The sequence below is a fragment of the Dryobates pubescens genome, chromosome 5 (genome assembly GCF_014839835.1).
Source record: "Dryobates pubescens isolate bDryPub1 chromosome 5, bDryPub1.pri, whole genome shotgun sequence".
Taxonomy (NCBI): domain Eukaryota; kingdom Metazoa; phylum Chordata; class Aves; order Piciformes; family Picidae; genus Dryobates; species Dryobates pubescens.
The window spans coordinates 9,872,179-9,897,141 of NC_071616.1; the positions used below are offsets into that span (position 1 = coordinate 9,872,179).

The following is a 24,963-nucleotide window of genomic DNA, read 5'->3' on the forward strand; positions in this document are numbered from 1 at the left end:
TGAAGGCCAATATCAGTGCACATGATGCATCATACATTTATATGTGTATGATATATTTTAGCATTTAGGCATAGACAAGATACTTTGAAGCTTGCTTCTAAATACTGCATGATGAGTGCTTTAAAGTGAGGATAAATGCTGAAATGAGATATCTCCCAGCTCAGGGGACTTGGTACCCAGTGGACAACTGGTCCTACTGCTAAAGGTCCTACTGCAAACAAGGTACTGAGCACCTCAGCCTTTTCTTTGTCCTTGACTGCTATGTTGCCCCCTGAATCTAGTGAAGGACAGAGATTTTCTTTAGTCCTCCTTTACTTACTAATAGGTTTGTAGCAGCATTTCTTGTTGTTTTTAACAATGGAAGCCAGATGAATTTCTTGCTGTTTTGTTTATTTAATTTTCTCCCTTCATAGCTTCACAACTCAGCAGTCCTTCTGAGTGGCCTGCCCCTTCTTCCAAAGATGACATACTATCCTTTTTCCCACAAGTTCCAACCAAATGTCTCTGTTCCACCAGGCCATCCTTCTTCCCCACCAATTCATCTTTCAGAACATGGGGATGGCCTGTTCCTGAGCCTTTAAGACTGCCTTCTTGAAGAATGTCCAGCCTTTCTGGACTCCTTTGCCCTTCAGGACTGCCTCCCAAGGGACTTGAAGCAAATATTTTATGCAAAGGTCAATTTGTTTAGACAAACTGAATAAGCAGCAACATCTTTGTAGCTTCATTGATTATTTTTTCCCTCCTGTTTGAAAGGTAATATTCTGATGCACTTTTGCACTCATAAATCCAGTCTTTATCTGTCCAACAGTCTGAGGTCTCAGTGTTACAGAAATGAGAAAGACAGCTGCAGAATTAGATTCTGGTTACCATTGAGACAAGGTGTTGCTTTGAAAATTGTTGCAGGAGATGGTGCAGTTGCTATCTGGAAAGCAAATGCTGTATATGGTAACTTCCCCTCCATCATCAGTAAAAGGTATTCACAAATGGGAAAGTCAGTGTTTCTTGACTTGGAGGGTCTGAGATCTTGGTCTGGTTTCACTGGGTTACAATCATAGGCTAGCCTGGGCTGCAGGCTATTAGCAGTTTAGAGTTAGCCAAGGCAGCTGACCCAGTCTGGCTCACAGGTGTATCCTAGACCATGGGGCTGCTTTCCCATTTAATGTGACTGCTGTAAATTCACTGGGCTGAGTATAACTCTATGTACATTATGTTGGCATTGGTATTAATATTAGTTTTGCTGTGTCATTAAGTCTGTTCTCACTTCAAACCCATGAGTCTCCTCTCCTTTTCCTGGTCACCATTCTTGGCTGGGGAGAGGTTGTGATGAAACAACCGCTGTAGTTTAGTCCTGGGTATGGACTAAACATTGATAGATCTTTGGGGTGAGGCACAATAATTTTCCACAGTTCATATATTCTGTATTTTCCCCACAGAGACTGAAAGAGATTGTAAAAGGTGCTGATAAACAATGACTATAAAACACAGGAAGAAATATATGTTTTAACAGATGAGACTTGTACAGAGAAAGAAATATGTGATGAGTACAGCTTTTCACATCCACTTTTGTAAATGTTCAAAGACAGGCAAACCATTTGATCTGCCATAAAAGCCACTGTGGGTGGGAAAGTAGAAAACTCTTGAGCAACACGAAAATTCAGGCTACAGCTTCTGTATGCCTGTTACTCACCTGAGATGCAGTTTGAAATGATCAGCTATTCTGCCCAGAATGGAGTCACAGAATCACAGAATCACCAAGGCTGGAAGAGACCTCAAAGATCATCAAGTCCAACCTGTCACCACAGACCCCATGACTCAACCATGGCACCAAGTGCCACATCCAATCCCCTCTTGAATACCTCCAGGGATGGTGACAAACCCCCAGCTGGCTACAACCTCCCTTCAGGTAGTTGTAGACAGCAAGAAGGTCTCCCCTGAGCCTCCTCTTCTCCAGGCTAAGCAACCCCAGCTCCCTCAGTCTCTCCTCATAGGGCTTGTGTTCCAAACCCCTCCCCAGCTTTGTTGCCTTTCTCTGGACACGTTCCAGCAACTCAACATCTTTCCTCAAGTGAGGGGCTCAGAACTGGACACAGTACTCAAGGTGTGGCCTAACCAGTGCTGAGTACAGGTAATGATCAAAATAAGACCTTTTGCTTATTAATCTGTTAGTGTCCTTGCTCCACTCCATATTGCACTGATAGAAAACCATGGCATGTTCCTTGTTCTATATGCAACTGTCCCAGTATGTTCTGTAGGTTGCCACAGACCTCCTGACTTCAGTATGACGTGCAGAGCAGAGAATGGACATTTTGCTGTCCCTCATTTTTCACAGGCACAGCAAATGGGCCAAGTTCCCCACTGCAAATGATTTCAGTCACTACCATTGAATCACTCTTGCTGTGGCCCTGGCAATATGGAGCTAGCTAGCCTGAGGTCAGTGACTGGGTGGCTTGTCTGTCTTTGACATTGTGTGGTGTGGAGGTACAGATGAAGGGACACACCAGTCAGGATGGAAATAATGAGTATTTTTTTCCCCCTACCTGTTGGGGACATACATGTAAAATTCCTGGGAGGGAAGCAGAGGTGTCAGGGTTACCAGGCAACCAACACTTGTAAAAATACTGTGAAAGGAGAGCAGGGCAAAAGGCATCCAATCAAGGACCTGCCTGGGCAATTAGGCACCTCAGACAGTGATGGAGTGAGCACATTAAGATTTCATAGTAGGTGGGGAAATCTGTTTTAGATACACAGAGGGCATAAGATAGAAGAAAAAAAGAAGTGTCTGAGTACAGGGACAGCACAGAGATGAAAATTCTTCACTGAAATTAAATAACATCCTTTATTTGAAGCATTGTAAGGCCTGGGGTTTTTTAGAGATTTCATTTCTGTTCTGCCACCAATGCAGCTCATTGGATTTTGCAGCTCTCTCCAATCCTGAAACACCGATATGAAGCATTTTTTCCCCCCACTTCCTGATCTGGCCAGCCTGTCCGCATTTTGCATCTCACTGGGCAGCGCAGGGCTCACTGCCAAACCAGGGCCTTGGTTTTAACAGAAAAATACAGTAAAGCAGGAGAGCAAATCCTGCTTTTGTTCATCAGGTTAGAGAGAGTCTTATTTTATTGACACCTTCTTTCAGATCACCTCAGTGTTTGACTGGTTTTGAAGAGCGTAAAAAGCAAAGATTTTTGCAATTTGGCCATATGAAGGTTTATAATGCACAGTAACACAATGGCATTCAAAGCTTACTGAGAGCTAGTCTACAAATGCTAAATATGTGGTACAGTCCAGAGACTGGGATCATTAGATTGTTATGTGTGCAATACAGAGGATGCAGGGAGAGGTGATTTGTTTTCCCTTCCCTTCCCTTCCCTTCCCTTCCCTTCCCTTCCCTTCCCTTCCCTTCCCTTCCCTTCCCTTCCCTTCCCTTCCCTTCCCTTCCCTTCCCTTCCCTTCCCTTCCCTTCCCTTCCCTTCCCTTCCCTTCCCTTCCCTTCCCTTCCCTTCCCTTCCCTTCCCTTCCCTTCCCTTCCCTTCCCTTCCCTTCCCTTCCCTTCCCTTCCCTTCCCTTCCCTTCCCTTCCCTTCCCTTCCCTTCCCTTCCCTTCCCTTCCCTTCCCTTCCCTTCCCTTCCCTTCCCTTCCCTTCCCTTCCCTTCCCTTCCCTTCCCTTCCCTTCCCTTCCCTTCCCTTCCCCAGGCAAGCTTTGGCTGTTAGCGGTCACTCACTGCTGCTCCTTGGCAGCGAGCAGGGCCAGGGCTCTGCTCCACAGCCCTGATCAACCAAGCCTTTGGAAAATGGGTGGAGGTAAAACACCAGCAGACTTCTGATCCCGCTGACAAACACAGAAAGGTAGAGCTGCGTGGGGTGGCGATCATGCTCCAGGGTTACCCGACAGCTCAGTCTGCCTCTCCCTGGGTATTGGTCTGCATCTGCCCCAGAGCAGCTTCTGCTTCTCTCACTGGGTGATCCAACACCTGCACAATGGACTTGTTGCATCCTTCTGTGTCATGGGCTTTTATGAGGATGGTGCCAATGCAGCAGCAGAGATGCTGAGGTCAGAGATGCCTGCAGGAGCACAAAAATCAGCCATCTGGAGCTTCACTGTGCTTTTAATACATGATCATGTGTGAGATGACATTGCTGGTGCTTCCTTGCTTGGAGCTCATTTCCCGCCTCCTGCCTGCAGTTATTAGCAGCCATGTGGCATCCTGACATTTGGTCTTTATTAACTTCTTGACAGATAGCCTTTTGGGGTTTATTGGGAGATTAATTGTTTTCAGGAAGCTTTTAGACTGTTAGCAATGTTTTATCTCTTTTTCTTCCCCCATCCCTTTGATCAGGTGATTTTGATGAAGCACTATAAGATGTATCAAAATGCTCTGAGGATGCCAGGGGCATCACTCTTCTCACTGTGTCCAAGCTTTTCTGCTCTTCACTTTGGGGACTTGGTTTTGAGGAGGGTACCAGCTGCAGCCATCATTGCAGCCGCTTCAGTCAGATCTTCCCCATGGCATCTTTCCAGGAGGGAAAAAAAAGAGCATGCAAGCCTGGCTATTTTTTTCTATAGTCAATGCATGTGATTAGGAGTATTTATAAAAACTGTGCAGAAAACAGCATCTCAGGAAAAGGAAAAGTACAGTCAGATGCACGGAACGAAAGGAGAAATTAACAGACTTTGAAGTCAGCAAAAGTGCCTGATTAAGGATTTTAAACACCAGGATTTTGCAATTTGGCTGTGCTATGGGTTTCTGCAGCACAATTCAAGAGTGGCTTTTGAGACCTCCTGGAAGCTATTCCATAAATGACTGCATGGGTAGTGCCATCTGAAGATACTAGCGACGCTGGCATTGTTTTCAGGGTGGAAAGAAAGAAACTTCACCAGCAAAAATGTTAAAACAAGATAAGAGGGATGAACTCAGAGTAGCACACTCAAACCTTCATTCCCACCACCACCCACCCCCCCTAAAATTTTGTCATTTCAGCACTGCCCATAATTTTCTATCACTGGTTTGTTCATTTTTTCGTGTCTTTCCCCCAAACCAACAGATAGGCATTTAAAAGAACATTTCTCCATTCCTATTTACTATAAAACCTGCAGCAAACTGCTTATTTCATAGGTAATTCAAGCCTGGCAATTTTGCATTAGCAGAGGAATTTAAATCTCCCTTGTGCTCACTGCCCAGAACACAGAGTGGGACTTGAAGCTTTTTACTATTGATCTGTGAGTTCAAATGCAGGTTGGCAGAATCCAAAGTGCTGTGATGATCTCCTCGTTTAGCAGGCTCTAATATGCTCTGGAAAGTGCCCAGGGTGTAATGAAAGGCTTACATACACAATGCTTCTCACCTGATGGCTATAGTTTGTTTATTTGTTCTGTCTCCACAGACTGCTAGAGACAGTTTTCTTTCCATTTGTAGATGTAGTTCTCTCAGTTCAGCTGTGTTTATTTGAGGCTATAAAGGGAGTCCTTGGTAGTGTCCCCACTGCACCCATAGCACTGCCAGTCCTGCATCCACTGGAGATAACGAATGCTGTGAATTAGGGGCATGTCTCTTTTGGTGTATGTTCTGCACCTAGCAGAGTGGAATGTAGTAGGATGAGATTCCTCATTAGCTCTGATCACAGAACAATGTAAAAATAATTCCACTCATGGAAGAGGGATACTAACTGATATCTAAACACTGGGGCATGCATTGTGCTGGTTTTATCCCAGTATTTGGTGCATTTTTAAAGCAGACACATAGAATGAATATGTTTAAATAGTCATTTCCTAAGGTGCCTTCCTTTGGCATTAAAAGCAGCGTGCATAAATTCCTCATTTTACCTGATAGCTTCCATTAGCTCTCCATCTGTAATCCACACCTCCTGCTAACAAGGATGGAACTGCAACAGTCATTAGGCTCTCCCTGCAGAGGAAGCCAAGTGAAAAAACCTTAGACTTCTATGCTGCAGTAGAAGGTTGAAAATGTTACCAGATGAACAATTCTTTCCAGCAGTGCTTTGGCTACTCTGACCATGTAATTGAAGATTTACTGTAAGCCATTAAACCCCATTATTTCCCAACAAGGATTCTTTGCTTTTCAGCCTCTCACTCGTCCAAATACATACTTGCTGAGGAGAGGTGCAGAGTCAGCGGGAGAGATGGACATCATGAATAATTAAAATGGAGGTCGAGTTCCCATTTGCTGCTGGAGAGAAATGGTTTGCACAAAAATAAAATGAGACAGGGCACCAGAGATGCTCCAGGAGGGTGGCTGTTATGTCTGCTGGCATTTCTGCCCTTCAGCAGGATTGTTCATGACAGAGATATTTAAATATTGGGTCTGGGATGGCTGCCTATCATAATATTATTTGGAAACACTCTTCTGTGGATAGCCGTCATTGGAGGTATTCAGGAGGAGACTTGATGGGGTGCTTGGTGCCATGGTTTGGCACCAAGGTGGGCTGGATTGGTTGATGGGTTGGACGCGATGATCTTGAAGGTCTCTTCCAACCTGGTTTATTTTATGTAATTCTATGTAATCTGTTCAGTACTTTGTTTTCCTCCACTGTTCACTCTTTTTTACTCCTTAACTGCACATTAAGCAAATCCTTTTATGAAGAAGGGATTATTAATTTCCTCATGACACTAACCACCCCAGCATCATTATATGTTTGAAGACATTAAATTTATGTTCATAAATGAATCAGACCTAAGGAACCTGTTATTATCCCCCCTTTTAGAAATGCAGTCTTGAGGCTTGGAGATTACAATATTTGTTTGGGGTTTTTTGGTTGGTTGGTTTTTGTGGTTAAACTGAGAGAACTCAACTTCTCAGAGTGCAGAGAATTATAAAACAGACAAAGCATGGCCACCATAACTTTATATGCAGCAAGGACTCAGCACATCTATAAATCTGGTGTCAGACTCCAGAAAATAAGGAACTGAAATTACTGGGCAACTGTGAAATTCTGAGTTGAAAAAAGCTTCATTAATATAATGTATGACTATATCACCAGCAAGAATAGAGTCCAGTGCTCCAAAGCAGCATTCTTCTGCTTTAACTGTTTGATCCTCTCACTTTCTGTAACCTTCACTCGGTACTTTGACATCTTTCACCATCTGAAACACACAAAGCAACCACTCTGCAGACAGCTCTCCATCACAGAAAATGAACCTGGTATATCCTCAAGTCATATAGTGACCTTAACAGGAATCCTGGTGGAGGGGGGTGGAGGGGGGTGGAATAAGAGTATGTGGGCATGCAATTAAAGTTCATCTTCTACTGCATTGGTTCAAGAGGACTAAATGAAGAGCAAATAAGGTACTCTCTAATTCCTCCTAACTTTTGAGTGCTCTCATACAATAATAACACTCCTTTAGTGTACTTTGCACACACTCAACAGATGGAAAGGGAAGAAATTCCATCATCTGTTACCACTATGTGATACTGCTAAGGCGATAACCTCCGAGGTCACTTCACAGCCCCTGCTGCTCCCAGAGAGAGAACAGCTGATCTCAGCAGCCCTCCACAAAGGCTCAGGAGAGGTGGGTGCGTGGGGCCATGCTAGTGGGATGCAGGGGTATTGAATGCTTTGTAGAGCATATTGGTGTGTTGTGGCTGTCAATCTAGATAAAAAGCTTGCTAATCTTCTTCCACCCACTGAATGTTTTCCTTCAGCATATAAATGACCAGTGATATCACTTAAGAGTCAAAATGGCAAGGGCCAAACCTTAGGACGGGAACCACACAGTGTTTTGATGGTGTGATCTAAAACATCCCTTAGTATTCTCTCCCAACTCATCCAGGCTGAGTATGATGCTCAGCAGGAACCTGCAGCCCACAATTCTGTCATTTCCAAGTGACTGGCAATTACCACAGGGCCCAGAGGAGGTGAGAACCATTGTAAAATGCCTGTATCTTGGGTTTTTGAACAAATAGCTCAGTTGGCATTAAAAATACCTTTAGATTTTGTCACTAATGATGTCATTCTGGTTATGTATCTGTCAAGGGTTAAGGCTGGGTAGTCCTCTAAAGGAGTGACAGGTTTAGTTGTTTAGGTGGGTTGGATTGGTTGAGGGGTTGGACGCAATGATCTTGAAGGTCTCTTCCAACCTGGTGGTTGTTTGTTGTTTGTTATTATTATTATTATTATTATTATTATTATTATTATTATTATTATTATTATTATTATTATTATTATTATTATTATTATTATTATTATTATTATTATATTATCCCCTGTCGCTCCCCCATGAGGAGGGGAAAGGCAATAAGGGAGAGAGACTGATGGGTTGGAAAAGAAAGCTAAGCCAGCTTTAGGGAAAATTATAACAAAATTAAATATATACAAAATACTGAGCCCAACCCCACTAATGACAATCACATCACCAACACCACTGATGTTGGGAGGAGGCTCTGGGGAAGACCCAGACTCAGTGAAAGATGGAAACCAGATTCAGGAACTGGATTCTGGAACTGGATGCAGGAACTCATGGATAAGGATTGAAAGCAGAATGGGCAGGGTCTTCCTTAGACATCAGCAGTTGAAGAGGAAGCTTGACTATTGTCATGCCTCAGTTTTATACTGTATATTATTTATATGGAATGGAATAGATTATGTTGATGATCAGTTTAGGGTCACCTGGCATGTCACCTGTCTCCTCCCTGGAGATGTGACCTCTTACTTTCTGCACCCCAAGACGGTACACGAGATTTAGCAGTGACCTTGGTCTGTGTGGCAGCAAGTATATGCAAGAGCCTTTCTGCCCATACCAACCCTTCATAGTAAGTATAAACATTGAGTGTTATCACTTGTAGAAGCAGACACTGTCTGCAAAAACATGCCATTAACTTCAGAAAGCGCCATCACTTAGAGAGTGAGCTGAAAGTAAAATCGCTGAACAGATTTGGTTCTGTTCTAACTCAAACCAGGATAGTACCATGTGGGAAGAGGGTTGTTTTCAGACAGCTTTGGAAAGCCATAGGGAAGATATGCCTTTGCTCGAATTAGAGAAAGCTATGTTTTGTCTTTGACTCTGAGGGTAAGGTAAACACCTTGTAACCAAAGGAGAGAAACTAGGCAGAATTTGGTTGGATGTGTTAAAATATTGCTTTGTTATTTTGACCTATTGTATGCCTTAATTACACGCATGCAGAAAATGCCCAATTGAGATGTGACACCTGTGCCTTCTGATAGACTATATAGCTTTGCTGTATAACGTAATAGACGTCTTTGCCTGCTTACATCTTGTCCTGAAACCATTGCTCGAGGTAATTACAACATCTATACTACAACAGTATCGCTCGTAGGTGAAAAGCCACTCACTGTGGCAGTGGAGGGAGCGCACGGGACAGCGCAAGCCGGGACAGCGCAAGCCGGGACAGCGCAAGCCTGCGCTTCACATTGGTGCTTCCCCGGGCAGTACCTGCGCGCCGGTAGGCTGCGCGCCGGTAGGCAGCACCCCCTCCCGCCCCATTTCATCCCACCCCATAGGGCGGGGCTGGGCTGGTCCCGCCGCTCTGCCGCTGCCTCCCGCCCCTCGGGCTGGCGCCGCTCTGCCCTGCTTCGGGGCGGGGCTGGGCTGGTCCCGCCGCTCTGCCGCTGCCTCCCGCCCCTCGGGCTGGCGCCGCTCTGCCCTGCTTCCGGTCGGGGCGGCAGCGGAAGTGCGCGGCGCGGCCATGGCGGCGGTGGATATACGAGGTAGGGCTGTAGGCGTTTGTGGGCTTTTTTGTTAGCGGCTCTGCTGAGTGGGGAGCACTTTCTGCGGCTCCAGGTCCTGGGGGTGGGGTCTGCCTCCACGTGGAGCCGTGGGTCCTGCCCGCTGCCCTGAGCTGAGCTCGGGGAGCCCCGGGGAACGCGAAGGGATGAGCCCCCGCCGTGGGGCAGAGCGCGGCGCCTGGCTGCCCCTGGGCAGTGGCGGCTGAAAGAGGAGCGTTGTGTAATGGGCACCTGCTTGGGTGGCTTGAGGTTGCTGTGCTAGTGTTCGCTCCACGTTGGTGGACCAAAGGTGCGGGGCTGGTAGAGCTGCGTCTTTTGATAGTGCTCCGTAGGGGCCACGGAGCAGCCAAGCTTGTTTGTGTCTTTGAAGACTCCGTGCAAGAGAGTTCAGTAGCGTTGGTAATGCAGCTGTGTCGCTGGAAGGAACTGGGAAGAAAAACCGTCCAGAAAGAAGTTTCTTTGGGTATGAGGCAGGTTGGGAGAGTGTGTTCAGGGCCACCTGGGAAAAACAAGCTTCCCTTCTAGTACACTTCCGCAGATGGACAGGTGGAATAAGGAGGTCCTGGAATGAGACAGTAAAGTAAGGGAACAGCCGAAAAAGAGACGTTTCCCTCTGAAGCATGAAGGAAGGTGGGAAGCACTCGTACATGTGGGACTTGCACGGGACCCAAGCGGTGGGTGAAGCTGGAGATCCTAACAGCACTTCGGGTAAATGTGCTGAGCAGCCCGGGTAGCAGAAAAGCCAGAAAGCAGGCTGGAGTAACTGAGAGCAAGAAAGGTTTGAGAATTCAGCGATAGGCGTAGAAGGAGAGAATGTTTTGAAGAAGAAGGGAGGATATTTGAATGAAGCATTAAAAGATTTACATTGTGAATGAAATGCAGGTTAAATTACTGGGAAGAGTTTGAGAGGAACAGGGAGTTGAGAAGGCACAACAAATTAATTTTTCTCCACGAGGCATCTGAATGGAATGATATTGAAAGCCTGTGGTGGAGTCTCAGAGAATGGCCAAGATATCTAGGGAAAGCTTATATAGGGTTAATTTTGATAGTGTCACATAGATTTTAATCTTTTTTTCCTTCTAATTCTTATTTAATGGTGCCTACAGTCCTGTTTGCTTTCCTGACTGTGTTGTTTCAGATTGCAGCCAGGAACTATGTGGACAATTAATGGAGGAGTGCTGTATTCAGATATTAGGTGGTACAAGAACCTTCTCTTAGTCAGATTGTATTAAAGGCTATGAGGGAGCTTTAACAACTCAAGTTTCAGTAGATCTTGAGGCATACCTCTTGTTTTCTCACCTATCAAGCTTTTTTACTGTTCCTCTCAGTTTGTCAAAAGGACTTACCTGGCCTTGCTGGCTGGAGAAACAGTGTGTGTGACTTGGATTTATTTTTTTGGTTTGCTGGCTTGTCTCCCAGATTGTCTTGAGGTGCACTTTGCTTTTGCATCTGTGATGCAAATTCCACCAAAAAGGATCAGGGAGTGGGGAACACTATCCTCTTTCTCATACCCAAGATGAACAGAAGTACTCCCACCTAAGTGGGAGTAGCGGGCATGTCAGGTTCATGGTTGGTTTTGTTCTTCCTTCCCTTTTCTCTCAAGACTAGTTTAAGAAAACAGTCTTTCTATTTATAAAGGCAATTACAAATATTGGCACTAAGCAGCTATGGATAATTGAGCCTTAGAGCTCATTTTTGTATTCCATGTAACAATGCATTTCTCACTCTATATATAGCTTATGTGTGTGTGTATATATATATATATAAAATCACTGTATATATGTAGGAAACTTGCCTGATGTTCTTCTTAAGATCTGTAATTAAAGCATAGTATGAGAATTTATTCTGGCAAGAATGCAGGCACCTAAGATTTTTGGTTTGGTTGGGAAAGAGAGCTTGTCTTTTGGGTTTGAAAGACATTTTGGATAATCAGTGCTACCACAAGTGGTTAATAATGGATCTTAGTGCTCTGTTTTGTGAGATTCCCTTTTTTATAGCGAGGAGGGAGAATAGTCACAGAGTCACAGAATGTTAGGGGTTGGAAGGGGCCTCGAAAAATCATCTAGTCCAACCCCCCTGCCAGAGTAGGATCACCTACACCAGATCACACTGGAACACATCCAGGTGGGTTTTGAGTATTTCCAGAGAAGGAGACTCCACAGCCCACCTGGGCAGCCTGTTCCAGTGCTTCATCACCCTCACAGTGAAAAAATTCCTCATGTTTACATGGAACTTCCTATGCCTCAAGTTCTACCCGTTACCCCTTGTTGCTGGGCATCACCAAGAAGAGCCTGACTCCATCCTCTTGGCACTAAGCCTTAACATATTTGTAAACGTTAATGAGGTCACCCCTTAGTCTCCTCTTCTCCAAACTGAAGAGCCCCAGCTCCCTCAGCCTTTCATAAGGAAGATGTTCCACTCCCTTAATCATTTTTGTGGCTCTGCACTGGACAGTTTCAAGCAGTTCCCCATCCTTAAACTGAGTGGCTCAGAACTGGACACAATATTTGAGATGCAGCCTCACCAGGGTAGAGTAGAAGGGGAGGAGAACCTGTCTTCACACCTGGTCTGTGTGAAGTAACAGGAATGCCTCTAGATTCCCCACTGCTGTTCTGAGTGAGAGGCTGGCAAATTGGAGATTAATGAGGGAAAATAATTTAGTCATGGCTATTTATGCTGCACTTTTCCTGGTTTGCTGGGCAGCTAGTGTTGCTTTATTAACCGTTCCTCAGAGAAGCTGCTAATAATATTGTGAACTGCTGCTTTTGGAACTGATCCAGGCATCCTTGAGCATGCAGAGTTGTTACAGAAGAATATTCACAGTGGAAAGATAAGTGGGAGTTCTGGGTATGTATGTAATGCCTGAGCATAAGGGACTGGTCCCTGCCAGAAGGGAATTTCAGTTCTTCATTCAGTCTTCAGTGGCTTCTCATCGGTTGTGTTTTAATTCTAAACAATGCATGCTTTTATATTCCTGCTTGGAAATTCTATGAGCTGCTGCTGCAATTTAAAATGGAGAATTTCAGGGTGCTCTTCAAGGTCTCTGTTAGACCTTCAGTGAGAGTAGATGTGTTAGCTTTGGAACCAGTTGTTGACTCTGCTCTGCTTTGTTAGCACGCTGCTGCAGCGTGATAATAAAATTCGGGGATTTTAATTAAAGTGCCCCCAGGTTTGTAGAAACTTACCTGGCATATAATGGTTTGCAGGTTATAGTGTTTGTTTTGTTCAAAAACTTGCTTTTAATATAATTGCTAACGTGATTTTTATTAGAGATTCCAGTAATATCCAGAGTTATGGAGTGAGTAAGTTATTGCAGGCAGTTTCGCAGATGAATTGTAGAGCCAAGAATGGAATCTCTTGTTCCAGACTACTGGGAAACAGCTGCCCAGTGATAACATCTTCATGACTACCATTCTGGTTTTGTTTCTTTGTTTATTATAGATTTCTTGCAAATAAAAAAGTATCATAGAATCAGTAAGGTTGGAAAAGACCTCAAGGATCATCAAGTCCAACCTGTCACCCAAGACCTCATGACTACTAAACCATGGCACCAAGTGCCACGTCCAGTCCCCTCTTGAACACCTTCAGGGATGGTGACTCTACCACCTCCTTGGGCAGCACATTCCAATGGCAAATAACTCTTTCTGTGAAGAACTTTCTCCTCACCTTGAGCCTAAACTTCCCCTGAAGTGGCCAGTAGCTAGGAGACTGTTCTTTGACCTCAGTAGGTCCCGGATGACTGGAAGCTGGCCAGTGTGATGCCCATCCACAAGAAGGGCCAGTTGGATGAGCCAGGGAATTACAGACCTGTCAGCCTGACCTCAGTGCCAGGCAAGATTATGGAACAGGTCATCCTGAGTGCAATCACACAGCACTTACAGGATGGCCAAGGGGTCAGGCCCAGCCAGCATGGATTTAGGAAGGGCAGGTCCTGCCTTAGCAACCTGATCTCCTTCTATGATCAGGTGACCCGCCTGCTATAATCATCAACCAGTGGAATTACTTGTAGTGTTTCTGGCTGTTTTGATACTCAGCAATCATTTCTCTTCCCAGATAATCTCTTGGGAATTTCCTGGGTTGACAGCTCCTGGATTCCAGTGTTGAACAATGGGAATGTGTTGGACTATTTCTCGGAGCGAAGTAACCCCTTCTATGACCGAACCTGTAACAATGAAGTCGTCAAAATGCAGCGGATGACCTTGGACCATTTGAAGTAAGTTGTCATTTGGAACTGCTTCCTCTGCCTTTTCCTTTGTCTCTCCATTGAGAGGCTTTCAAGACTGAATGGAAGCATGCTGGAAACATCCTGTTCTGTGCTTTTTGCTCCTACCACTTCACAGGGAGGCCAGCTTTTTTCATGTTTGAATGTCTTCTACTTCCTCTTGTGTTAAGCATGAAGAATGAATGAAGCATGTTCTGAGATTCCCCTAAATTACATGGTAGATAGTTCTGTAACTTAGGAAACCTGTCTTCTCCCAGCCTTCCAGCTCAATAGAACCCGAGTAACACTTAATGTAGTTCAGTGTTTTCCTGTGGTGAGTAGAATTTATGTTAGGGGATACTTAGACTTCATAAATAGTTTGTGTTTCTGTATCCCACTGGCTACCTGCCATGACTAGTATGTAATTCCTCCAAAGAGCTGGCTTTTTAGTATGGATAATAAAAGTAGTGAGTGCTGTAAATAATCTGATCACAGATGGTTGTGTAATGAGATTGTGGCCTGCGTGAGTTAACTTTCTTTGCAGTTCCCCATCTGCTACACTCAGCACGAGTGGGATGCTTGAGAACTATTTAAAGGCTCCACAAGGGAGAGTGCAAGCTGAGATAAGAGTTCATTGGGAAAGGCACTTGTGCTCAGATGTGATTGCGGAGAAGCTTTCACATCAGACACACAGATAGAACAGAATAGACCAGACCAGGTTGGAAGAGACCTTCAAGATCATCGCGTCCAACCCATCAACCAATCCAACACCCATCAAGTCTCCTCAACACCTCCAATGATGGTGACTCCACCACCTCCCCGGGCAGCCCATTCCAATGGGCAATCACTCTTTCTGTATAGAACTTCTTCCTAACATCCAACCTAAACCTCCCCTGGCGCAGCCTGAGACAGTGTGACAGTGACATGGTACACTGATGCTTTGTTTCTGTGTTTAAATGACATCTCTGTGAGGAGAGATGGTTAGCTTGCTGTGTATTTGTTTGATAACATGCTACTTAGATACTGTGTCAGGTGGTTGTAACTCCCTTTGTACATGCAGCTATGTTTTGATAGCTAGCTCAGGAAATCCCATGCCTTTATTTACTGCATGTTATATAGCAAAGCTTCCAAAGCATCAAAACTTCATCACTTTACTGCTAAGCCCTTTGGTAGCTCTTCACATCCTACAGATTTTACTTTGAGGAAGATAGTTATTCTAGTTGCTTCTTTTTCAGCCAGATGGTTGGAGTGGAGTATATCCTCCTTCATACTCAAGAGCCCATTCTCTTCATTATCCGAAAACAGCAAAGGCAATCTCCAACACAAGGTAAGGCCACTCTGTTCTTGTCACTGTTGAGAAGGCTGACCAGATAGTTGCTTTTATCTGTTCCTAGTTTGTGTTTATGCACTTCTGGTTCCCTTTTTCTGCCTTTATCTTAAATCTAAATAAAAAGGCTATGAAACAAAGAAATTAGAAATGACACTTGGTAGCCAATGAGTTTGTCAGGTTGGTGTTCTCTTATTGCAGCACTGGGGTACACTGGGATCTTTCCTGAAGTGTGTACTGCCAAATCCATGAGCCTATGAGCTTTTGGAGCATGTAAACATTGCATATTCACTAGTTTTCCCAGAAATCATTATCCTATCCCCTCCTGTACCTGGTGCTTGTATGTTACTCATAGCTATTATAAGGTCAAGTGACCATGAAGGTATCTGTTGTCCACGGTCTTTTAACACCTCCAAATGGCTGGTGAGTGTATCCTCTCTGATAACTGAATCTTCTTGGACACCTGTCCTTCAGATGTGTGCCCCCAAGCCAACCATTTGTCTTATCAGGACTGGTCTACCTGGACGTCAGCAAGGCCTTTGACACCATCCCCCACAGTAAACTGCTGTCTAAGCTGTCAGCTCGTGGCTTGGACAGGAGCACTCTGTGCTGGGTTAGGAAGTGGCTGGAGGGCGGAGCCCAGAGAGTGGTGGTGAATGGTGCCACATCCAGCTGGCGGCCAGGCACCAGTGGCATCCCCCAGGGATCAGTGCTGGGCCCTGTCCTCTTTAACATCTCCATCGATGATCTGGATGAGGGGGGAGTCAGTCATCAGCAAATTTGCAGATGACACCAAGTTAGGAGCAGATGTTGGTCAGTTAGAGGGTAGAAAGGCTCTGCAGAGGGACCTCGACCAACTGGACAGATGGGCAGAGTCCAATGGCATGGCATTTAACAAGTCCAAGTGCTGGGTGCTGCACTTTGGCCATGACAACCCCATGCAGAGCTACAGGCTGGGGTCAGAGTGGCTGGAGAGCTGCCAAACAGGGACCTGGGGGTGCTGATTGACAGCTGCCTAAACATGAGCCAGCAGTGTGCCCAGGTGGCCAAGAAGGCCAATGGCATCCTGGCCTGCATTAGGAATAGTGTGGCCAGCAGGAGCAGGGAAGTCATTGTGCCCCTGTACTCAGCACTGGTTAGGCCACACCTTGAGTCCTGTGTCCAGTTCTGGGCCCCTCAGTTTAAGAAGGACATCGAGACACTTGAATGTGTCCAGAGAAGGGCAGCAAGGCTGGGGAGAGGCCTTGAGCACAAGCCCTATGAGGAGAGGCTGAGGGAGCTGGGGTTGCTTAGCCTGGAGAAGAGGAGGCTCAGGGGTGACCTCATTGCCCTCTACAACTACCTGAAAGGTGGTTGTGGCCAGGAAGGGGTTGGTCTCTTCTCCCAGGCAACCAGCACCAGAACAAGGGGACAGTCTCAAGCTGCATCAGGGGAGGTTTAGACTCGAGGTAAGGAGCAAGTTCTTCACTGAGAGAGTTGTTAGCCATTGGAATGGGCTGCCCAGGGAGGTGGTGGAGTCCCCATCCCTGGAGGTGTTCAAGAGGGGATTGAACATGGCACTTGGTGCCATGGTCTAGTCATGAGGTCTGTGGTGACAGGTTGGACTCGATGATCCTCGAGGTCTCTTCCAACCATGGTGGTGATACTGTGCTGTCCTGAAGTCCTTTTTGTCTGGAAAAGCTATCACCTGGGGACCAGCTCCACAAGTTCTGCTGCTTTTGCAGAAGCTGAGCCTTGCAAAATTCAGTTGTCCCCACAAGTCCCTTTAGAATCACAGTTACAAAATTCAATAGTTTCTAAAAAAAGAATACCAACATATTTTAAGTTTCCCTCTTTCAGCTATGAGGCTTTGCGGTGGGGTGAAGGTAATTTGGTTTGAGTGACCTCTAGTGTGCTGACAGCAGGGGTTGCCACCTTGTGGTGAAATGGGAAGAGTGCAATGAGAAGGTGCTGCCCTGTGGTATATTATACCGCAGGAAACTGCTAATACCGTTCGTGCCGTGTCATGTACATCTGTTAGGCTTTGCAAGCGTTTTCAGTGTAATGATTTCTGCATGAGGCTGCCGATAGCCTCGGTTAGGGCTGATGAGCTGAAATGGCTACTCTGTGACTGATTTACTTTGAAGAACCATGATTTCCACTAGTTAAGGAGAAAGGATTATTCATGCATCTGTTTAGGCTGTGTCATTCTCTTGTACTGCATTATCACTTGCATTATCCTTTTGGCTAGCTCTCAAAATCCCAGCTCTTGTAAGGTCAGTTATATGTTTGCAGTAGGACAGGACTTAAGGATGAGGCTTTTAGAATAGAATAGAATTAACCAGGTTGGAAAAGACCTTTGAGATCATTGAGTCCAACCTATCATCCAACACCATCTAATCAACTAAACCATGGCACCAAGCACCCCATCCAGTCTCTTCCTAAACACCTCCAGTGATGGTGACTCCACCACCTCCCTGGGCAGCACATTCCAATGGCCAATCTCTCTTTCTGTGAAGAACTTCTTCGTAACATCCAGCCTAAACCTCCCCTGGCACAGCTTGAGACTGTGTCCTCTAACTGTGTCCTTTTCTGTCTGTAAAGCAGACCTTGTTCCCCTCATCAGTCTGGCCAGGGTGCAAATAAAGCACCTTGAAGGAACAGGTTTAAAAGAGGAACTTTGAGATGAATGCTGCAATATCTGCTGTTACTGCTAAAGTTCAGCAACAGGCACACAGTCTTCTGCCAGAGCTTTAAACTGATCCTGCTTTGTTTTTTTTCTTCCCACAGTTATTCCATTGGCTGACTACTACATTATTGCTGGAGTGATTTATCAGGCACCTGACCTAGGCTCTGTCATTAACTCCAGAGTAGTAAGTGTTCTGTGATTTTTCATATATACTGCTTTGTTTCTGCTTTTACTTTTGGTTGTTCCCTTTACTGCTTGAGGAGATATCCTGCTTATTACACAGTGGTTAATACCAAGTCTGTCCCACATGGAAATGAAAGATAAGTGGACCAAAAAGTAGGATACATTGTTGTGCAGCATGGTATGGAACATCACTAGATTCAACTCAACCCATGGCAGTTGTTTAAGGGTATAACTGCAGCAACACATTTGGTGGAACAGTATGGAGTTTGAATAATCAGAAGAAATATTACATGGCAAATACATATGAAACAGCAAGTAAACACACAAGCAATGCTTGGTTTGGAATGTTGAGGTAGTGCAATGTCTCTCTTTAAATGAGGCTTACCTTTTTAGGTTGATGTATTTACTTTTAAATGACATACTGGGCTTTGTTTTGATTTATTGCTGTCTACAACTACCTGAAGGGAGGTTGTAGCCAGGTGGGGGCTGGTCTCTTCTCCCAGGCAACCAGCACCAGAACAAGAGGACACAGTCTCAAGCTGTACCAGGGGAGGTTTAAGCTGGATGTTAGGAAGAAATTCTTCATAGAGAGAGTGATTGCCCATTGGAATGTGCTGCCCAGGGAGGTGGTGGAGTCACCATCACTGGAAGTGTTTAGGAAGAGACTGGATGGGGTGCCATGGTTTAGTTGATTAGATGGTGTTGGATGATAGGTTGGACTCGATGATCTTGAAGGTCTCTTCCAACCTGGTCTTGTCTATTCTCATTCCTATTCTCATTCCTATTCTCATTCCTATTCTCATTCCTATTCTCATTCCTATTCTCATTCCTATTCTCATTCCTATTCTCATTCCTATTCTCATTCCTATTCTCATTCCTATTCTCATTCCTATTCTCATTCCTATTCTCATTCCTATTCTCATTCCTATTCTCATTCCTATTCTCATTCCTATTCTCATTCCTATTCTCATTCCTATTCTCATTCCTATTCTCATTCCTATTCTCATTCCTATTCTCATTCCTATTCTCATTCCTATTCTCATTCCTATTCTCATTCCTATTCTCATTCCTATTCTCATTCCTATTCTCATTCCTATTCTCATTCCTATTCTCATTCCTATTCTCATTCCTATTCTCATTCTTTTGTTCTAGTGACCTACTGCTTTGGCAAGTTTTACTCTGTCAGTTTAGAAAAGCACATCAGCAAAGGTCTTCTAAGAGCTCGTTAAAAAGATCACATTCTTGGTTCAAAACTAGATGTCCCAAGTTCCCTCCCCAGAACAAAAATGAGTATAGAATACTAATTCTAAAATTCCTTCTTTCAGAAAGGTATGCTATATTTGCTCCTTAAATTCTGAATGCTGCCTTGTGTTCTTGTTCTGAAAGCTCACTGCAGTGCATGGAATTCAGTCTGCTTTTGAAGAAGCTATGTCCTACTGTCGCTATCACCCATCCAAGGGCTACTGGTGGCATTTCAAAGATCAAGAGGAACGAGGTATGATTCCTAGCCAATCCTGCCTACTTTGGGTGAGGGAAGGTAATGTAAAGAAAAGCTTGAGGCAGTGCACAGTGGTGGCATAGAGGTGAGGTTAAGAGTTTGTCTCCCTGAAGAATAAGTTAATGCTCCCTGTTAGGTGAAGGGAATCGTGGTCTTCTGTCCTGCTGGGAATGAACACTGAGGCATGAGTAGGAGATTAAAATGGGTCTGTGAAGTGGGCAACTCTTCAACCCACTGGAGACCATTTTCAGAAGCCAAACCAGTTCGTTCAGGGGGTAAGAATTGTCCTTAGTCTATCTTCCACACCACCACCCCCCTGCCAAGGGAAAATAAAGGTGAAGTTCAGTGATGAGACAAATACCAACTTGTCATACAACAAATTGCTGCTAAGAGACCAGAACTTTTATTACAGCCTTCTCTTGCATTTGTGTGACTTGCAGAGAAAGCTAAACCAAAAGCCAAGAAGAAAGAAGAGCCGAGTTCTATTTTCCAAAGGCAACGGGTAGATGCTTTGCTTTTAGACCTCAGGCAGAAGTTTCCTCCCAGATTTGTTCAGGTATGACATTCACAAGCCATTGTATTGCTGTAAGTTACTTAGAATTGAAAGCAGTCGTAAGTACTTGAACAGCTGAAATGGAATGGGAATTTTGTGGGCTTTCTGCAATGATAACAGACCAAATTAGATACAGATAAGCTAATACATTTGAAATTGAAGGCTCCGATTTGGAGTGTAGGATTCCCCTTTGTAATTGCAGATGTCATTAAGACCTTGGCAAAACCAAAGGTGAATTTTATTACACAGATTTGTTATATAATCACAGAGGATCTGTTCTTGTCAGCTATCAGGTTCTGCTGCTGCTGCTTCCAGTTTCCTGCTTTGTGAGCTCCATCAAGCCACCACAGCTATTTTGCTTTAGTTACTCCATTGTTCTGGAGGCTCGGTAATTAGCATGGAAATTCCTGGCATTCTGTGAAGTTGGTTGTGATTACCTCTGATTGTCTCTAGCTGTTACTTGTTCCACCAGCTCTTCTGCTGGGGAGCAAAGGAAATGGTGTTTACAGCATCTCACAAAACCTTTTACTCCTCAAATGTGGGAAAGACTGGCTAATTGTTTTTGGTTTAGCGTTTTTTTTAGTAGTCAGAGGGAAAACTGGATGTTGTAAAGCATTAACTGTGTATGGTTTAAAGTGTATTTAGTGATTCCTTCTACACTCAACTATTAAGAGTGTGTTGCTTGGTTTATATTTCTAAGGAAGGGTTAAGAATGATGACTTTGTTTCCACTGATGTGATCTCTTGTTTTTTAATGTTTTTATTCCCTCCCCCACAGCAAAAGCCTGGAGAAAAGCCTGTCCCAGGTAAAACTCTTAATATTCTCACATTACTTAAAAAACCAGGCTTTATACAGAAGTGTCTTCCAGTTGCCATATAAGCTCCTTGCTATTGCTGCTGAGGTGGTTAGGAATTCTGGCATTGCCTGGTTGTACAAAGTACTGGATAAGAGGAGTGGGGGAAAGTGCTAGGTAAGAGTATGCTCTGACAGCCAGAGTGAAACTGAAAAAAATAGCATTCTACTCCTGCCCTTTCTGTCTGTAAAACTGCATTGCTTGAAGGTCCAAATGCAGGAAGTTGTCTTTGAAAGCAGGAGAAAGTTGAAAGGTTGAATGTGGGAACAGTTTAGTCAGTGCTCAAGCTCAAAGCATGCAAAGGCTTTGATCATAAGCAGCCTCTTAGCAGGAAAACACAAACTGTCTCTCTTCAATCTGTTCTACTTTTTAACTCATACAAGTATGAATTTAGTCCTTGGTTGTTCTTACACCTTTGAAATTAATTTTGCCCCTTTGACATCAACAATATTTTTCTGTGTACTCTGAATAGGATTAATACATTTTAGGAATAAAAATGGGAGGTTTAACTTTCTTCTGCTGTTTCTTCTTAAGTGGATCAGATCAAGAAGGAGCCGGAACCAGCCCCTGAAGCTGTCAAGCCAGAGGAAAAAGAGACTGCTAAGAATGCTCAGCAGAGTTCTGGCACTAAAGGACCACCTGAAAAACGGATGAGACTCCAGTGAAGAGAGTTCTTATACATCTGGATGAGTCAGTACCTTGAAAATGGGAGATTCTTGCTCCCCTTTCTTTATATTTAAGCTCTTCCACAGAGACTGATGACTCAGGCACTGAAGGCTCTCTAACAGCTTTTTCTGTAGAAGCCTGTCATGCAAATGTCCATATCAGGATGTGAGCTGCCTCTAAGGTGGTTCCACTCTTCATCTTCTTTGGAGTAATGGTTTCTGAGAATGGTGTTTAATGGACATATTTTGCAGCCTCCTGAAGTCTTCACAAACTCTTGCATCCTTTGTGTCTTGGTTTCCTATGTGAAAAGCAGAAACTTTTGTAAAAAGAAATTAAAAAACCAAACCAAACCAGTCTGAATTCTTGGAAAATAAAACTGGCTGCTAGAATGCCTTTCTTAAATGCTTGCTTTGTTAGTAGCAAATACTCCATGTGTGCTAGCAGCCTGGGCTTTTTGCTTTCATAGTATAATATATTGTATGCTATTTCGAGGAAGAAACATTCAGCTAAAGGGTTTAGGTTTTCTCCTATAAATTGCTACACCTTTAGTGTGAATAGCATAGAATAGAATAAACCAGGTTGGAAGAGACCTTCAAGATCATTGCATCCAACCTATCAACTAATCCAACCCACCTAATCAACTTACCCATGGCACCAAGCACCCCATCAAGTCTCCTCTTGAACACCTCCAATGATGGTGACTCCACCACCTCCCTGGACAGCCCATTCCAATGGGCAATCACTCTCTCTATGAAAAACTTCTTCCTAACATCCAGCCTAAACCTCCCCTGTTCTCGTGCTGGTTGCCTGGGAGAAGAGACCAACCTCCACCTGTCTACAACCTCCCTTCAGGTAGTTGTAGAGAGCAATAAGGTCACCCCTGAGCTGCCTCCTTTCCAGGCTAAACAACCCCAGCTCCCTCAGCCTCTCCTCATAGGGCTTGTGTTCCAAACCCCTCACCAACTTTGTTGCTTAGGATACAGATAAAAGTTTTTTGATACCTGGAGACTCTGGTTGTAGCTGGGAGGGAGTTGGTCTCTTCTTCCAGTCAACCAGCACCAGAACAAGAGGACACAGTCTTAAGCTGTGCCAGGGGAAGTTTAGGCTTCAGGCGAGGAGAAAGTTCTTCACTGAGAGAGTTGTTAGCCATTGGAATGTGCTGCCCAGGGAGGTGGTGGAGTCACCATCCCTGGAGGAGTTCAAGAGGGGATTGGATGTGGCACTTGGTGCCATGGTTTAGTCATGAGGTCTGTGGTGACAGGTTGGACTTGATGGTCTTTGAGGTCTCTTCCAACCTTGGTGATTCTATGACTCAGATCCATGCAATTAGATCTCTAACTGGTGTTGGGGTCTCAATGTTCTTGGGCGCTCATTTTACTTAATGGCCGAGCTGGTCTGTTATAATGAAAGGTAGTGTTCTGTGAGGGAGATGACGTCAACCAGGTGAATATGTCTTGCTGTTGCACACTCAATGAAGCTGCTTATTTTTTCTACTTTTTCACTGTAACTCAAATACATCAGTTACATCTCTTCCTCTGTGCTTCTAGCACTCTTGCTGCATCTGATCATCTTGATTAGTCATCTGCCTTTTAGACCTGAGGAGGTAGGGCAGTGGAATAGAACTGGACACAGGACTCAAGGTCATTTAGCCTTCAGCTGAAATAGTGTGTTGCACAGCTCAATAGCTGGGGAAAAAAAAATAGAGTTCTCCTGAAGTAGAGAGGTTTGAGGAGGGACAATAAAATGAGTAGGAGAAAGTTTCTCCTATGAAGCCACTGGGAGGACCAAGACTTTAGTTCCTTTGGAAAGAAAAGGCAAATACTGAGTCTTTAGAAACCAGAAGCATTGCAAAGCAAGTAGGAAAGTAGAGAACTCTTGGTCTGTCTTGTAGAAAAATCAAAAGACAAGTTAATGAAATTGCGTTTGAGTTATGTTTAGACTGAATCATTCTACTCTGTGCTCAGAATCTGAGCTGATTCAGAGATGAGGGTGGAACTTAAAGGGCTGACTGTCCTCACATCTGCATCTCTTAACAGCTCTTTTTCTTTCTTTATGCAGAAGTACCTGGTGTTGTCTGGTGTTGGAGGATGTTACAAAGGATAGGCTTCTGGTCTCATCCCATCTCAGATAATGAGAGGCTAGAAAATGGCTTCCATGCATGGAAAAAATGCATTAGAATGTGATAAGTGTATTGAGAGGGATAATCTTTTCCTGAGAGAATTAGATTAGAAAGCAGTGAGAGATGTTACCAATGAGTGTGTTGCATTCTCAGTAGCTGTCATTCAGTGCTGAAGATTTGCCATGTGAGGGACTGAAATACCTTCTGATCCTGTTACTTGTGGGCAAGATACTCTGAAATAATTTTGGCAGCTAAGTCAGCTTTGCTATTAACTTCAGTGGCATTATGTCAGATATTGCTGTTAAACTCCAAGCAATTTCCTGTCACCAAGATGTTAAACATCTATCTTCTGGTCAGTAATGTTTTCCAGAGTATGGGAATCTAAGTCTTATCTCTGGTATTTAGACACTGTCTCTTGGTTTGGAGCCTGAGCACTGAAGTCCAGAGTCCCACAAAGCACTTTTGGTATTTGCAAAGCTTACAGATGGAAGGGAAATAAGTAGGTAGCTCTGAAATCTGCCCTGTGCATCATTTTGTTTTGCATAAAGGAGAAATTTGGTTGTCTAGGAGAATTATCTCTATTTTTTTCTCACTTGGAATTCAAGAAGTTTCTTGGCCTAAATCATGGGCTGGAAGGAGCTAAAAATGACCTAGAATGAAGAGAAACATGCTCCTGAGAGCCTGGAAGTACATGCAAATGTATGTGTGCACAGGAACAGATATGCATACCTGTATGTGTCTGTGTATTTATGCAAGTATACACAGAACTCCAGCTAGGAGAGGGCAGAGGGGCAGTCTAGCTACCTCAGTAAACTGTCTCAAGCTAATGCCATCTCAGGAGGAGCAGAAATACCATCTTTTTCTACCTACCACTAAGGTCTGACCAGGCTATGTGTTGTTGCCGCCCATTTCTCTTTGCTGCTTCATCCTCATGCTTTGCATTTTGGTAACCTTTTCCTAGCAAAGAAAGATGCCATTTGGACAGTCAGCACATGGTGTACTTAGAGCAAGGTTAGAAGGGTAGGCAAGAGGAGGGACAAGGCAAAGGGGAGACATTAGCTTTATTTTGAGCCATGGAGGTTCCTGGTTAAAAAAAGTGAACATATGTTGTGCAAAAAAACATTGTGGCTAGACCAACAGATTGCTTCTGAACAAAAGGTGACATGATACACTTTCCCAGCTATTTTTGATGTGTT

At 44.3% G+C, this 24,963-nt stretch overlaps 1 protein-coding gene across 2 annotated transcripts; it reads left to right on the forward strand.

Annotated features, from left to right (window-relative positions):
* The first annotated feature begins 9,639 nt into the window (after window positions 1-9,639).
* Window positions 9,640-22,077, forward strand: MED6 (mediator complex subunit 6). Of its 2 annotated transcripts, none has more exons than XM_054161572.1 (8): window positions 9,640-9,681; window positions 13,753-13,912; window positions 15,136-15,227; window positions 17,997-18,079; window positions 19,465-19,573; window positions 20,017-20,132; window positions 20,907-20,934; window positions 21,517-22,077. In XM_054161572.1, the coding sequence occupies exons 1-8, from the start codon at window positions 9,660-9,662 to the stop codon at window positions 21,645-21,647; spliced, it is 741 nt and encodes a 246-aa protein (XP_054017547.1). In that variant the 5' UTR covers window positions 9,640-9,659; the 3' UTR covers window positions 21,648-22,077. The 2 variants fall into 2 exon arrangements, with proteins under 2 accessions (XP_054017547.1, XP_054017546.1); XM_054161571.1 differs by lacking the exon at window positions 9,640-9,681 and adding an exon at window positions 10,852-10,894.
* The last annotated feature ends 2,886 nt before the right edge of the window (window positions 22,078-24,963 follow it).